The 12,538-nt window shown below is 33.7% G+C and overlaps 1 protein-coding gene across 1 annotated transcript; it reads right to left on the minus strand.

Moving 5' to 3' along the window:
• Positions 1 to 109: 109 nt before the first annotated feature.
• Positions 110 to 8,921, minus strand: LOC132752754 (glutaminase liver isoform, mitochondrial-like; the record flags this gene model as incomplete). The annotated part of the gene is made up of 4 exons (XM_060743128.1): positions 8,652 to 8,921; positions 5,136 to 5,232; positions 591 to 727; positions 110 to 239 (listed from the first exon to the last, which is right to left on the minus strand). Coding segments are annotated over exons 1-4 (432 nt in total), but the record flags the coding sequence as incomplete, so codon positions are not given.
• Between the last annotated feature and the right edge of the window lie 3,617 nt (positions 8,922 to 12,538).

Raw genomic sequence — 12,538 nt, forward strand, 5'->3', positions numbered from 1 at the left:
ATACAAAGCTGTATCTAAAATGGTTTTGTGATAGAGATTACTATGCATATATTTTCTAATTTTTTAACTTACTACATTTAAATCCTTAAAAATGATAACAGATTCTAACCTGACCGCGGACATTTTCTTTACATGACTCGTAAATTTTGTCTATAATGTCTGTAAAAGGCTTGAACTCCGGTATCACAAACTGGCTGGTCAGGGCTTTAGATATTACCACAATATTGTCGGAAACGCAGCTTAAAATGAAAAGTTATTCCATTAGGCTATTCTTTACGCTTCAACTTTGTGTTTTTTATTTTCCTACAATTACTAAGTTATCTAATTTATATATACTTATCATGTTTAGCAATACTACATGTATATATTTGACGTTTTATTACTTTTCATTTTATCATATTTTATTTCGCCCGTCCTCTCGGAGGATCGGTTGTATTTTATCAATTTTTGATTTGATTTTGTTTTCCAGAAAAAAAACTTTTATAATCATTAATTCCAATTGTCCAAGTAATTCATGTCAAAAATATCTAAATAAATAACCTTAAACACACAAAAAATGTATATTTTTAATAATGCTTTTATTATCTCACTCGAGGAATGTTTCTTTGTCCACCAATCCTCTTAGTTCATTTTCGTTATGAAGTTGTCTCTCCAGAACCGCCCGGAACTTTGTCATGGTCTCTTTTAACCGGAAATCTGTCCCTCGTAAACCAGTCTCTTCAAGAAGCTGTTCACAGAAATGATTATAACATGTTCAAAATATTTGTTGCTGGAATTTGATAAAGATAATTATTTATGTCTATAACTGTACACAGAACCTGTTAAGTATGAAATCATGCCAACGGATGCTTTTTGTTGTTTTTTTGTTTTGTTCTTTTTGTTGTTTTTTTTTTTTGTTTTTTTTTTTTTTTTTTTTTTTTTTTTTTTTTTTTTTTGGGGGGGGGGGGGGGTGGTTACGTCGCACTAACACAGTATAGGTCATATGTCGACTTTCCAGGTTTACTGGTGGAGGAAGCTGTCAGGTGCCTCTCTGTTCATTATTTCAGACTACACCGGCACCTGAATAGAACCAACGGCGTTCCATAATCTAGCTGGATAGCTTTCTATGTAAAAGTTAGCTCCTTTAAAATTTATTCATATCTTTTTTTACCATTCGTTTAAAAATAACAAAAAGGTCTACGTCATTCTTTTTTTAATGCGTTTATTTAAGGTCGCCGCCGGAAAGCCCATATGGGCGACCGTACACTCAAGTCGGGCCATCCTAGAGCGTCCCGCCGAGATTTTTTCGTCGATTTTTTCCAGCTTTATTTGTAGAGGAAGACACTTCGGGCATTATTTCAGGCACGAGCGAGCACCTGGGTAGAACCACCGACCTTCCCTAAGCCAGCTGGATGGCTTCCTAAGATTTGACCCGAGTGAGGATCGAACCTACAGCGGTGAGGGACCTGTGATCTCAGGTTAGCGACCTTAACCACTCGGCCACGGAGGCCCCCTACGTAATTATGGTCTTGTATGTTCATTATATACCCTACTTGTAAACCGTATGCACTGCCTTAAACTTAGCCAAAGCTCCGGTTATACTTTTAATAGGAATCACAGTGACTGAAGACTCGTAAAAATATATCCTGCGGCGACTGGTTTTATGTCGTAACATAGGCTTTCTCCATATGATTTTAGATGTTATCAGAAAATTAGAATGGGATCAAATATCTTACTTCTCAACAATTTTTGTATCATGACATCGTATAGCATAATAAATTTTTATGACAGGTCAGCCTGTGTGAACACTATATCACATTATGTTATTTTCGTGGGTGACAAATGGCATGTTAATCTCAATATGATATACCATGCAATATTCTGTCATAAAAAAGTCATTTTTACTGACACAAATTTTTGTTTTGCTTTATTAGAGACACTTCATAGTTTGTAGCATACGAACAAAAAACACACCAGCAATCTATCATTTTTGCACTTACTGTATAAAGCAACATTGAAATGTTTCCAGCCGGTAATATAATTTTTGTTGAATTGTATCTTGCAAAGTACCGAATAAATTATATTTATAAAGGGATGGGCAAATACTTAAATAGCATTTGAGTATTTCGTATTTCACATATTTCATAATGTTTATATAAGATTTTTTCGTTAGATAGATGAGAAATGTTTGTTTAAACCCTCTTCTAACTAACCATAAGAATATGAAAACAACATGTGTGTAATAATCTTCATATCTATATTTACAAATATTATATTATATTATATATTTATATAATTAATAACGAGATAATTATTTAAACATTAAACGACCTTGAAACTATCTAAAGTTGAAATACTTAACTACTTTGATTAAGCATAAACATGGACGGCAGTTGTAAATGCAAACTAACGTCCACCCCACACCCCTAGCACCGACTTGGGCAGATTTTAGTATGAAATGGTGGTATTAAGAATTAAGGAATATCCACAAATGTATTGATTTAGCAGTTATCATGGAACATTCATTTTGATATTTCGCCCATTCTCAATAAAATAAAGCATTTGAGGTTGAAAAATATTAAAAATTTGATGTTGTCATTGTGTCATTTTTTATCGTTGAAGTAAAAGTTTAGGGTATTTTGCAAGTTTGCCAGAAATATTTTGAACAAGAAACTATAATATAACAGGATGGCATTTATTTTGGTAATGACACTGTATTTCTTCGGTAACGTAGATTTCAGATCAAATAATGTAACCTATTGGCTGCATATTAATAACAAATGTCTGTATAATATATCAAAATCTGTAAATTCTCTATCTAGAGGGATTTTCTAACCCAGGAAAATTCAAAGAAGTTGGGTACCTTGCTAATTTTCAGTTAATTTCTTCAAAGTTAAATATTCGTAGAAAGCAAAAAATAGTCAATTTTGAAAATGGTTATTTGATGTCTTCATTCAAAGGATATATATCATATATAATATATGAGAGGTCGAATGCATACACAAATGTTGTATTAGCATTTTTTTTTCAAAACATTCAATTTTCCACTTTCTTAATATTTGGAAAATTTATTGCTAAGCAGTTCTTCATTTAACCCCATATAGGATGTCACGTATGTTTCATTTTATTCAAATGCAAGTAAAGGTTGAGAAAACAATTTCATTTTTTTTTTTGTAAAAAATTTATATGTATGGATTTTATTTTAACATTATTATATATAGAATGAAATACGGCCAGTAAGCTTTTGCAGAAACGAATTAGTTGTTGCTGAGAACATCAGTATCTTGTAATATATTTTTAACATTTCTGCTGGTACATCAACAAATTATTAACATATCTTTCCTTTGTAAAAACACTTTCGTATCTTCTTACATCTTATACAAGGTAACCGTTACAAACAGTCATGCTAATCCCAACTTTATCTTTAATTTTCAAAAATTGTTGAATTATAAGTTGGAGTAACGTATGTTTCACACTCGCTTATTTATGAACTTTATCACGGAATTGAAACTTACATGTAAAATCGACTTTTTAATTTAGGAATCAAATCATTCTGTTGTCATAAAAATGCGATTTTATGTTTTTATATATGCATGTGTAAACAATATAAAGTCTGTTTGATAAAAGTAACGTTTGTTTCACTGTGGTTACTTGAACAAGTTTTATTTTCGACCAAAGTTAACAAAATTTACTTACTAATGTGAAATTGAAGTTAATGTTGCTGTTATACGTGCTTTCTAACTTCAATGACCCTTTTGATAAGCTTACTTTAAAAAGTTGATAACGTATGTTTCTGTAACGTATGTTTCATTTTTACATTGCAAGTGGGTTAAAAATGACGCAAGACCGTGTAACCCACCATGATTTGTGGTTAATATATCAGAGTTACACACATGTTAATTTTCTTTCTTGTTTGAATTCTTCTTTGAATGGATTAGCTCTTAAATAATGGTAACGTATGTTTCTTTTTAAAATGCTGTTGAAAAGATTCGAATAAAAAATGAAAATTTCCGAAAATAGAATGATATTTGAGAGGCTGTAAGCATATTTTTACTTATAATTATATATATGCTGTATTATTAGGCATGCATAGATTTAATTATGTAATTTCGGTTTCACTTCTTATTGTTTAAGGTTTGTCACTATTTATTTATATGCATTTGGCGACATTTGATCATCCATTATATCAATGAGATTTTAACAGTCAAATATAATTTTTACCAATAATCAAAGTTGATATAAACACAGCAATGACTAATTGCACATGTTTCTTTTATTCTGGAACTTATTTTTCTGAAGCATAATTTCAAAGTTGAAAATTTTAGGTGGCGACAGTAACGTATGTTACATTTTAGGGAATTAATGGTACTTGTAAAAGAAAAATAACAGATAGAAATGTAAAACTGAGAGAGTCCCTTTTAGACAAAGTGGCAGCCACCTTTCTAACGACATTTTGACCTCAAGAAAAACCTTCGTATAAGAGCTACCCAGTGGAACATCAAATGCTGTGTTTTATTGAGAATGAGCGATTTTCCTGTCATTTCATCAAAAACGTTGCAAATAACTAAAGTAAAATAATATGTGTTATATGAACTAGAAAGTAATTGGCGGTCCGAAATAGAAATTTGAGAGTGGTTCAGAAGTTTGGAAGGCTGACGACTTATCTTTGGGTGATAACATATAATATTCATATACTGAAGGCATCACCAATAACAAAATGGAAATCGAAAGAACTAAAAATGTCAAATATACAACAATAAAATAGACAAAAAAGAATTCCTAAAGAACTCCCAAAACGACAAAATTGAAATTGCCGCAGGCTCGGTTTGATTGAGCCTGTTCATGGACAGTACTGGAAAATGCAAGTTAACGTCCATGCCCCCGGTGCTCCCTAGCATCGGCTAAGGCAGAATTTAACATTTAAACATGAAAGTGGTGAATTTTGAATTGAATCATCTAAAGATGTGTTCGTAAAGCCATGTAGAACTATCTCGAAATACAGAAGTATAACATCTGTGACTGAAGATACGGGGATGCATATTACGCCGTAAAAATGCAAAGCAACGCTGATATAACATTAAAACGTGGAAAATGAAAATGGCTAAAAAATGTATTCACTTTATAAAAATAGTTATTTTTAGAGCGAGACAACTTACGTTATTAAACCTGTCCATGGAGACAAGGCCATTGTGATCACACAGGAAACTAAACAATTTCTCCTCAAAGTCTTCCATTCCAGACGCTAGAAGCTCCCTAGAAACAGCACATAAACACAGTTGAGATATAACGTCAGGGATTATGTAATTTAAAGAATGTGGATAGGCTGATCCTAAAAATGATTTTGATCAATTATATAAATTGTTCATTATATACGGGGGATTACGGGCATAGATAACCTGCCAAAGAGGTGGAAGTCCGTCATTGATAACAAAGGATATTTCTTTGAAGGAATGTAGAGAGGTAAAAAAATGAAATATTTTGTCTTATTATTTAACAGATTACATTATATAATGTATGACACCCGTACATGCACAAAGAACGTTACGAGATATTAGGATATAATTTTTAACTTTAATCGGTGAATCGTGAACAAAAAAAAATAGCGTTTGTCTGTCTTATTATTCGGCATGATCAAACAATTGGTGCGTTTGCAAATTATGACGAGAGAAAAGTTGAGGAAGATTTGCGCTTGTTTCAATTGTTCAAAATAATAACGATATATTTGTTTCAACTGTAAGATATTGTTGAATGGCGTGATCGAATTTATTTATAGGCAACGGGAAATAAAACTGTAAGATGTTATTAAATAACGTGTTCAAATTTATTTAGGCAAGGGAAACAAGAATATTGACTCGCTAGTAATATGGTTTACATACAGATGTACATATATACATGTGGATTTTGATTATTCCACTGATGAATTGCTTAAATCTCACTTAATACTTTTTTTTGGTTATGTACTTGGATTTTTCTCTAAATGTGATAATTAACCAATTAAGTATAGTTTTTCAGTGTAAATGATTTACATTTCAAGAATTTCAAATTTTACATCAATCCGGTAGAGATTCCTTAAGCTTCTTAGAGAAAACTATAAATACGGATTACAAGTATTTGAAATAATTAAAACATATATCCGATGAATGGATTGAATTCTCATTGAATGTTTTTATGATAATACTCAAATCAACCCACATTTGATACAGACATTCCCGAGCTAATGAATAGACCCAAAGTATATAATTCTTCATAAACTATAACAAAAGTAGATCTGTACCATATACATCAAATACATGTATACCGTAAGTAAACGTATAACAGTAATGAGCGGCATATGACATCAAATCTACCTTTATAAATCTTCAAAAATAGGACCAGCCTTACAAACGTATCCACAAGTATAGCTTGAACCTGAACTAAATAGAAAAAAATCACAGTTTAAGAAAATGAGCTCAAACTGTACCGCGTCTCTATATATAAACTCATTTTTCTCATTTTTGTTAAGCACTGATATACATTGTACTGTACTGTATAGCTTTATATCCGTTTTTTTTTTACTTTTTTCATTTTTTTTCTTCCTTTTTATTTTTTTCTTAATTCATTTATTTTTATTATACTTTTATTTATTTGTTTTTGTTTTTTTGTTCTTGTTGTTTTGTTCTTGTTGTTATTTTTGTTTCATGAATGTTTCAAATGAAGGAAACACAACTTTATATACCGTGTAATACAGTGCGAATATAGATAGTAATATATACTCGGTTCCAAAAGGAAGTGTGCACTTTTTAATGTTGAATATTTAGAAAATTAGCAGACGTTTCTTTTTCAAATTTGGCATTGTTAGTCCTAAATACACAATACATCGATCCAATATAAAAACCATTCCGTGCTGGCACGGAATTTTCGCTTTATATGGCAATAAATAATAAAACATGATTTGCACGTGCAGTCCGAGGCGAGGGTACATGTCACAGGAAATGTGTATAGACATAATCCTTATACCCGCTACATATAGGGGAAAACACATTTAATTTCACAGCGCTTGTCACTGAACATGCCTAGACTGAATCAAAATCAGCGAATTCAAGCATTAACGATGCTTGCTCGTGGCGACAACGTCTCCAACGTCAGTAGAGCGTTCGGTTGTCACAGAAACACAATATTTCGGTTGCGCCAGCGTTTCCAGCAAACAGGTGGGGTAGCAGATCGTCGTAGACCCGGTAGACCGAGGGTTACAAACCCTCGAACGGACAGGTTCATTACGTTGACGCACCTTCGACGTCGTTTTCAAACGGCGACAAGTTCTGCAAGGCAGTATGGTATCAGCAAACAGACAGTGTTGCGCCGCCTCAGGCAAGCCCGGCAACCCATTCGGCCAAGGAGGCCCTATGTGGGACAAGTGCTTACAGCACGTCATCGGGCTGCCCGTTTGCAGTGGGCACAACGGCATTTCCGTTGGGGGCGACAGCAGTGGGCTCGGGTTCTATTCTCGGATGAGTCTAGGTTTAACCTTAGTCATCATGACGGTCGAATTCGAGTTTTTAGAAGAAGAGGGGAACGTTTTGCTGATAATTGTCTCATTGAGAGGGACCGATTTGGAGGTGGGAGTGTTATGGTATGGGGTGGCATTATGGGCAGAAGGAAAACAAATCTCATTGTTGTGCAAGGTAATCTCAATGCTCAAGGTTACATTAACCAGATTCTGCAGCCTGAAACTGTTCCTTTCCTTCAAAGGCATGGGCCTGCAATATTGATGCATGATAATGCAAGGCCTCATGTTGCAAGGATATGTCGGCAGTTTCTAAACAGAAATAACGTTAACGTACTACCTTGGCCTGCCGTGTCACCGGATATGAATCCGATTGAGCACATCTGGGATTATCTTGGTAGAAAGGTTCGAGCTAGAGGGAACGTACACAATCTTAGGGATCTGGAAAACGCCTTAATTCAAGAATGGAATAACATTCCCAACGACGTTATCAGACGTTACGTAAGGTCAATGCGAGGTCGCCTTGCTGCTTGCATCAATAGTCGAGGTGGCCACACTCGATACTGACTACAGTTAACATCGAATTTCCAATTTCAGCAGAATGAAATGATGAATTGTGGAAATTGCTAATTTCAGAGTAGTCTTGCAACTTTCATTTTCGGACCTAGTCCATTCTCGAGACAAAATCATATCCTAATGACACCGGAATTTAAAGTTTAAAGTCACGATTATAATGTACATGTTCTGATCTTGATTTTGGTACCAAATACGTGGACATTAAGCATAATGGGCAATGGAAAATCGCCGAAAACAAAGTGCACACTTTTTTTTGGAACCTAGTATAGTAATAAAGATTTTAAAGAGTTATGTGGATTTTAATAAAACTGGGAATAAAAGAATTCTAGATTATATTAACGCCTTCATAAGAAACTCCAAACGATATTTGTTGTAATGGCCTGTCCTAATGATTAATGATGATACAGATCTTGTTTTTGTTTTACGGCGTACCAACACAGTTTAGGTCATGTGGCGCCGGAACAGGAAAGATGACTTTGGCTAACCTCGGGTGTTGTCAAAATATCACGAGCTAAAAGTTGAATAGACTCAAGTTTACACACAAACCTATGTAGAATATTTAAATCATTATTTAAGGTGGGTTAAACTTCGTACCAAAAGAAGATATACTTACTCTAGGCCATCTTGCCATTGCTTCAAATTAGAATCTCGTCTCTTTAATGTTTTCACTTTATCCGACATATTTTGCACTCTCTTATTTTTTATGGTTTTAGCAAAGACTTGACAAAGAATTTATTTTGTTCTAGCATCAAAAGTACGAAAAGGTATATCAATATTTATGCAGTATATTTATATTATGCAACACAAAGAGATATATTGAAATTCTACTAATGATCTCCGTCAGATAAAAAGATAAAGTTTATAAACGCTTGTATTAGTTCCAGTCAAACGAACATTGATTATTTACACTATAAGATCATATGAGTCGCGTCACGACAAAACCAAAATAGTGGGTTTGCGACCAGCATGGATCCAGACCAGCCTGCGCATCCGCGCAGTCTGATCAGGATCCATGCTGTTCGCTATCAGTTTCTCTACTTGTAATAGAGTTGGTAAGCGAACAGCATGGATCCTGATCAGACTGCGCGGATGTGCAGGCTGGTCTGGATCCATGCTGGTCGCAAACCCATTATGTTGGTTTTGTCGTGACACGGCTCAATTATTATTAAATTTTAACTAGAGCAGAATGACCATAAGAAATCTGTGAAATAGAATAGAGGAATTTGTTGACCAGTCATCGCCTGGGTAAAATAATTTATTTATTAACCGGTCTATAAATTTTCAAAATATTAAGGAAGAATTTACCGAAAATAGGTCTTACGGCGTTTTTAAACCGTGAAAAAATGTTACTGCGTATATTTACCCGCCAGGTTTTCTGTCCTTTGTCGATGTATCTTTAATATTTTTTGAATTTCGAAAAACTCTTCTTATCATAATATAGAACGAAATAAAAGAAATTTTGAATTTTGCAACCAAGATAATATAGTTGTACAAAGATGAATGTTATTTTCGTATTGTCTGTCCGATATATCAAGAAGGGAAGGAAAAATAAGTTTTTGTAGATGGCCAACTCTTACTTAATTCGATAGACTGATGTCTGCACTGTAACATTTATCAAAAAAAAAAAATTCAAATCAATTAATAATATTATAGAAATTTTATATTAATTATATTTGCAAAAGTCAAATGCATTACATCTATAGTTTAAGATTCACTAAACAAAAAATTCTGTGACAGATTTTATTTCATGTTATTTTTTATTTTCTGTCAAATGAACAGTGTTGCTAAAAGCATTGTTTTTCTAAATAAATGTTGTTGTTGCTGCTGCTGCTGCTGCTACTACTACTATGTCGTTGTTGTTGTTGTTGCAGCTGCTGCTGCTGTTGTTGTTGTTGTTGTTGTTGTTGTTGTTGTTGAACATAAAATATATGTTTATAGCACATGTACAAAATATCTATAGGCAGAAGACATGGATTTTTTGAAGGAGCATATAAATAACAGACGTTTATGTAACTGACGATGTTGGTTTGAGCGTGAGGTTATTTAGAATGATGATTAATTTAGTGCTAACATCAACGAACTAAAGCCGAGATATCCCTGATGGTGTCAAGATGGAGTTATGGTTCTTGTGCACTGCACTTCCTCTCAATGTGCTTGACCATTGTATGAAGTTATAATGAATGCCAACAATAAGTCTTCAAGTTATGGTCCGGACAAAAGAAAGCAATGGAAAAGTAACAAAGGGCAATAACTCTGTAATTACTATAGATAGAGTTATGGTTCTTGTGCACTGCACTTCCCCTTATTGTGTTTGACAATGTATGAAGTTGTTTTGAATTCCAACCAGTAGTTTTCAAGTTATACCCCGGACAAGGAAAAGTAACAAAGGACAATAACTCTGTAATTAGTCAAGATAGAGTTATGGTTCTTGTGCACTGCACTTCCTCTCAATGTGCTTGACCATTGTATGTAGTTATATTGAATTCCAACCATTATTCTTCAAGTTATGGTCCGGACAAAAGAAAGCAATGGAAAAGTAACAAAGGGCAATAACTCTGTAATTACTTTAGATAGAGTTATGGTTCGTGTGCACTGCACTTCCCCTTATTGTGTTTGACAATTGTATGAAGTTGTTTTGAATTCCAACCAGTAGTTTTCAAGTTATGCTCCGGACAAGGAAAAGTAACAAAGGGCAATAACTCTGTAATTAGTCAAGAAAGAGTTATGGTTCTCGTGCACTGCACTTCCTCTCAATGTGCTTGACCATTGTATGTAGTTATATTGAATTCCATCCATTAGTCTTCAAGTTATGCTCCGGACAAGGAAAATGCAACGGACGTCTGGACCGACCGACCGACCAACCAACCAACCGACCGACCACCGGGTGACTCCTATATACCCCCCAAATTTCGTTTTTGGGGGTATAAGTAATCCATAAACCACTTTCTGTGAGTATAAAACCACACGTGAGACCACGCAACTCAAGGCCCATAGAATAAGGAAATAAATAACCCCCGCAAAAAATGTGTTAAAATTTCAGTCGACACAAATTTCGATACATAAAAATTCACAATCAATTTGAATCTGCACTTCTTATAAAAACAAAGACTGTCGTTTGCCCGATATTATGTATGACAGGTGCCAAAAGCTGGCTATATGAAATTTAAATAGACATCATTTGGTGTTAATTTCAGACTATAAATATACATTTGTAACACGAGGTTACCCTATCAGCTGTTTATTAAAATAATATTATAAATATAGTAATTATGCTGCAGAATCATTACACTAAATAACTTTCTTTCATACTGAACGAAAGAAGATGAACGAAAGAAGAAAATAAAAACAAACAATAGGTGGTTAATCTATTTCTATGTGTTGTGATTGGTCTCTGTTAATGACTTGCAGAGTACGTACTGCTGTTGTTTTGTTGTTTTTTTTTTGTTTTTTTACAAATGTTCATTTTTATATACCTTAAGTTTGTATCATATTTGATGCACTGAGAGAATAAAGAATTTGAATTTTGTTTAAAAGTACCTAAAGATAATCTAAGGGGAGTTACTACGCGCCACCAATGGTATAAGTAAACGGAATTATTTCCCTATGGCAGTTTGAAAGACGGGCAGTAAATCAATAAAGAATAAGAGGCAATGCTTGAGTACCACACAAGCCGGTGGTAGAGGGCGTGAGGGATGTAGCACTATTTTATTATCCTTCATGTTTAGACTCAATCAAACCGAGTCTGCAATTTTTATGTAATTTTGTTGTGATTAATGCTTCCGAAGAATCACCCTTCTCCGAGATATTATACTTAACCAGAGCAGGTGTCGAATGCGTTGTGCAAGCTGTAAAAAGGTGTCTAGTATTTTGGTTCAGTGTTGTTATATTTTAAGTCATTCGGGATCATTGATTCCAACACTTTTGGGTGATGAAAATTGAGTACCGATCAAGCGGCGAGGGATGTTGCACTTTTTCATTATACCTCATGTACAGACTCAATCAAACCGAGACTGTGCAATTTTCATGTTATTTTGTTGTGATTAATGCTTCCGAAGAATTAACCTTCTTCAAGATTTTTTTCGAAATTATACATTACTTAGATACTTAGAATATACATAACAATTTTAATATTTGAGACTTCATAACAGAATATCATATTTTAAAAGTGACAGGCTGTTGAATCAACGGCACAATTTGTCTGGTTTCCATTTGAAACTTTTTGGCACTATAGTTTGCAAACTATTCGTCTGACAAAGTAAATAGGTTATGTTATATCTCTGATACACATCATCTGACAATTGCATCCCATGTACCATTTAATTTCAAAGATATTGATATTGAAATATTTCTTATCTTTATAGCCAGACTTAACTCTAATCATTCAATTCTAGTATTCAGATTTAAAACTCTTTTCGAAAATCCTATAATACTAATAAACAAATGATCATACAAAGCATGTCATGTTCATATGAAGGCTTAAATTAAAGTGAACAACACAAA

This window comes from Ruditapes philippinarum, unplaced genomic scaffold (genome assembly GCF_026571515.1).
Source record: "Ruditapes philippinarum isolate M1 unplaced genomic scaffold, ASM2657151v2 ctg426_1_1_1_1, whole genome shotgun sequence".
NCBI lineage: Eukaryota > Metazoa > Mollusca > Bivalvia > Venerida > Veneridae > Ruditapes > Ruditapes philippinarum.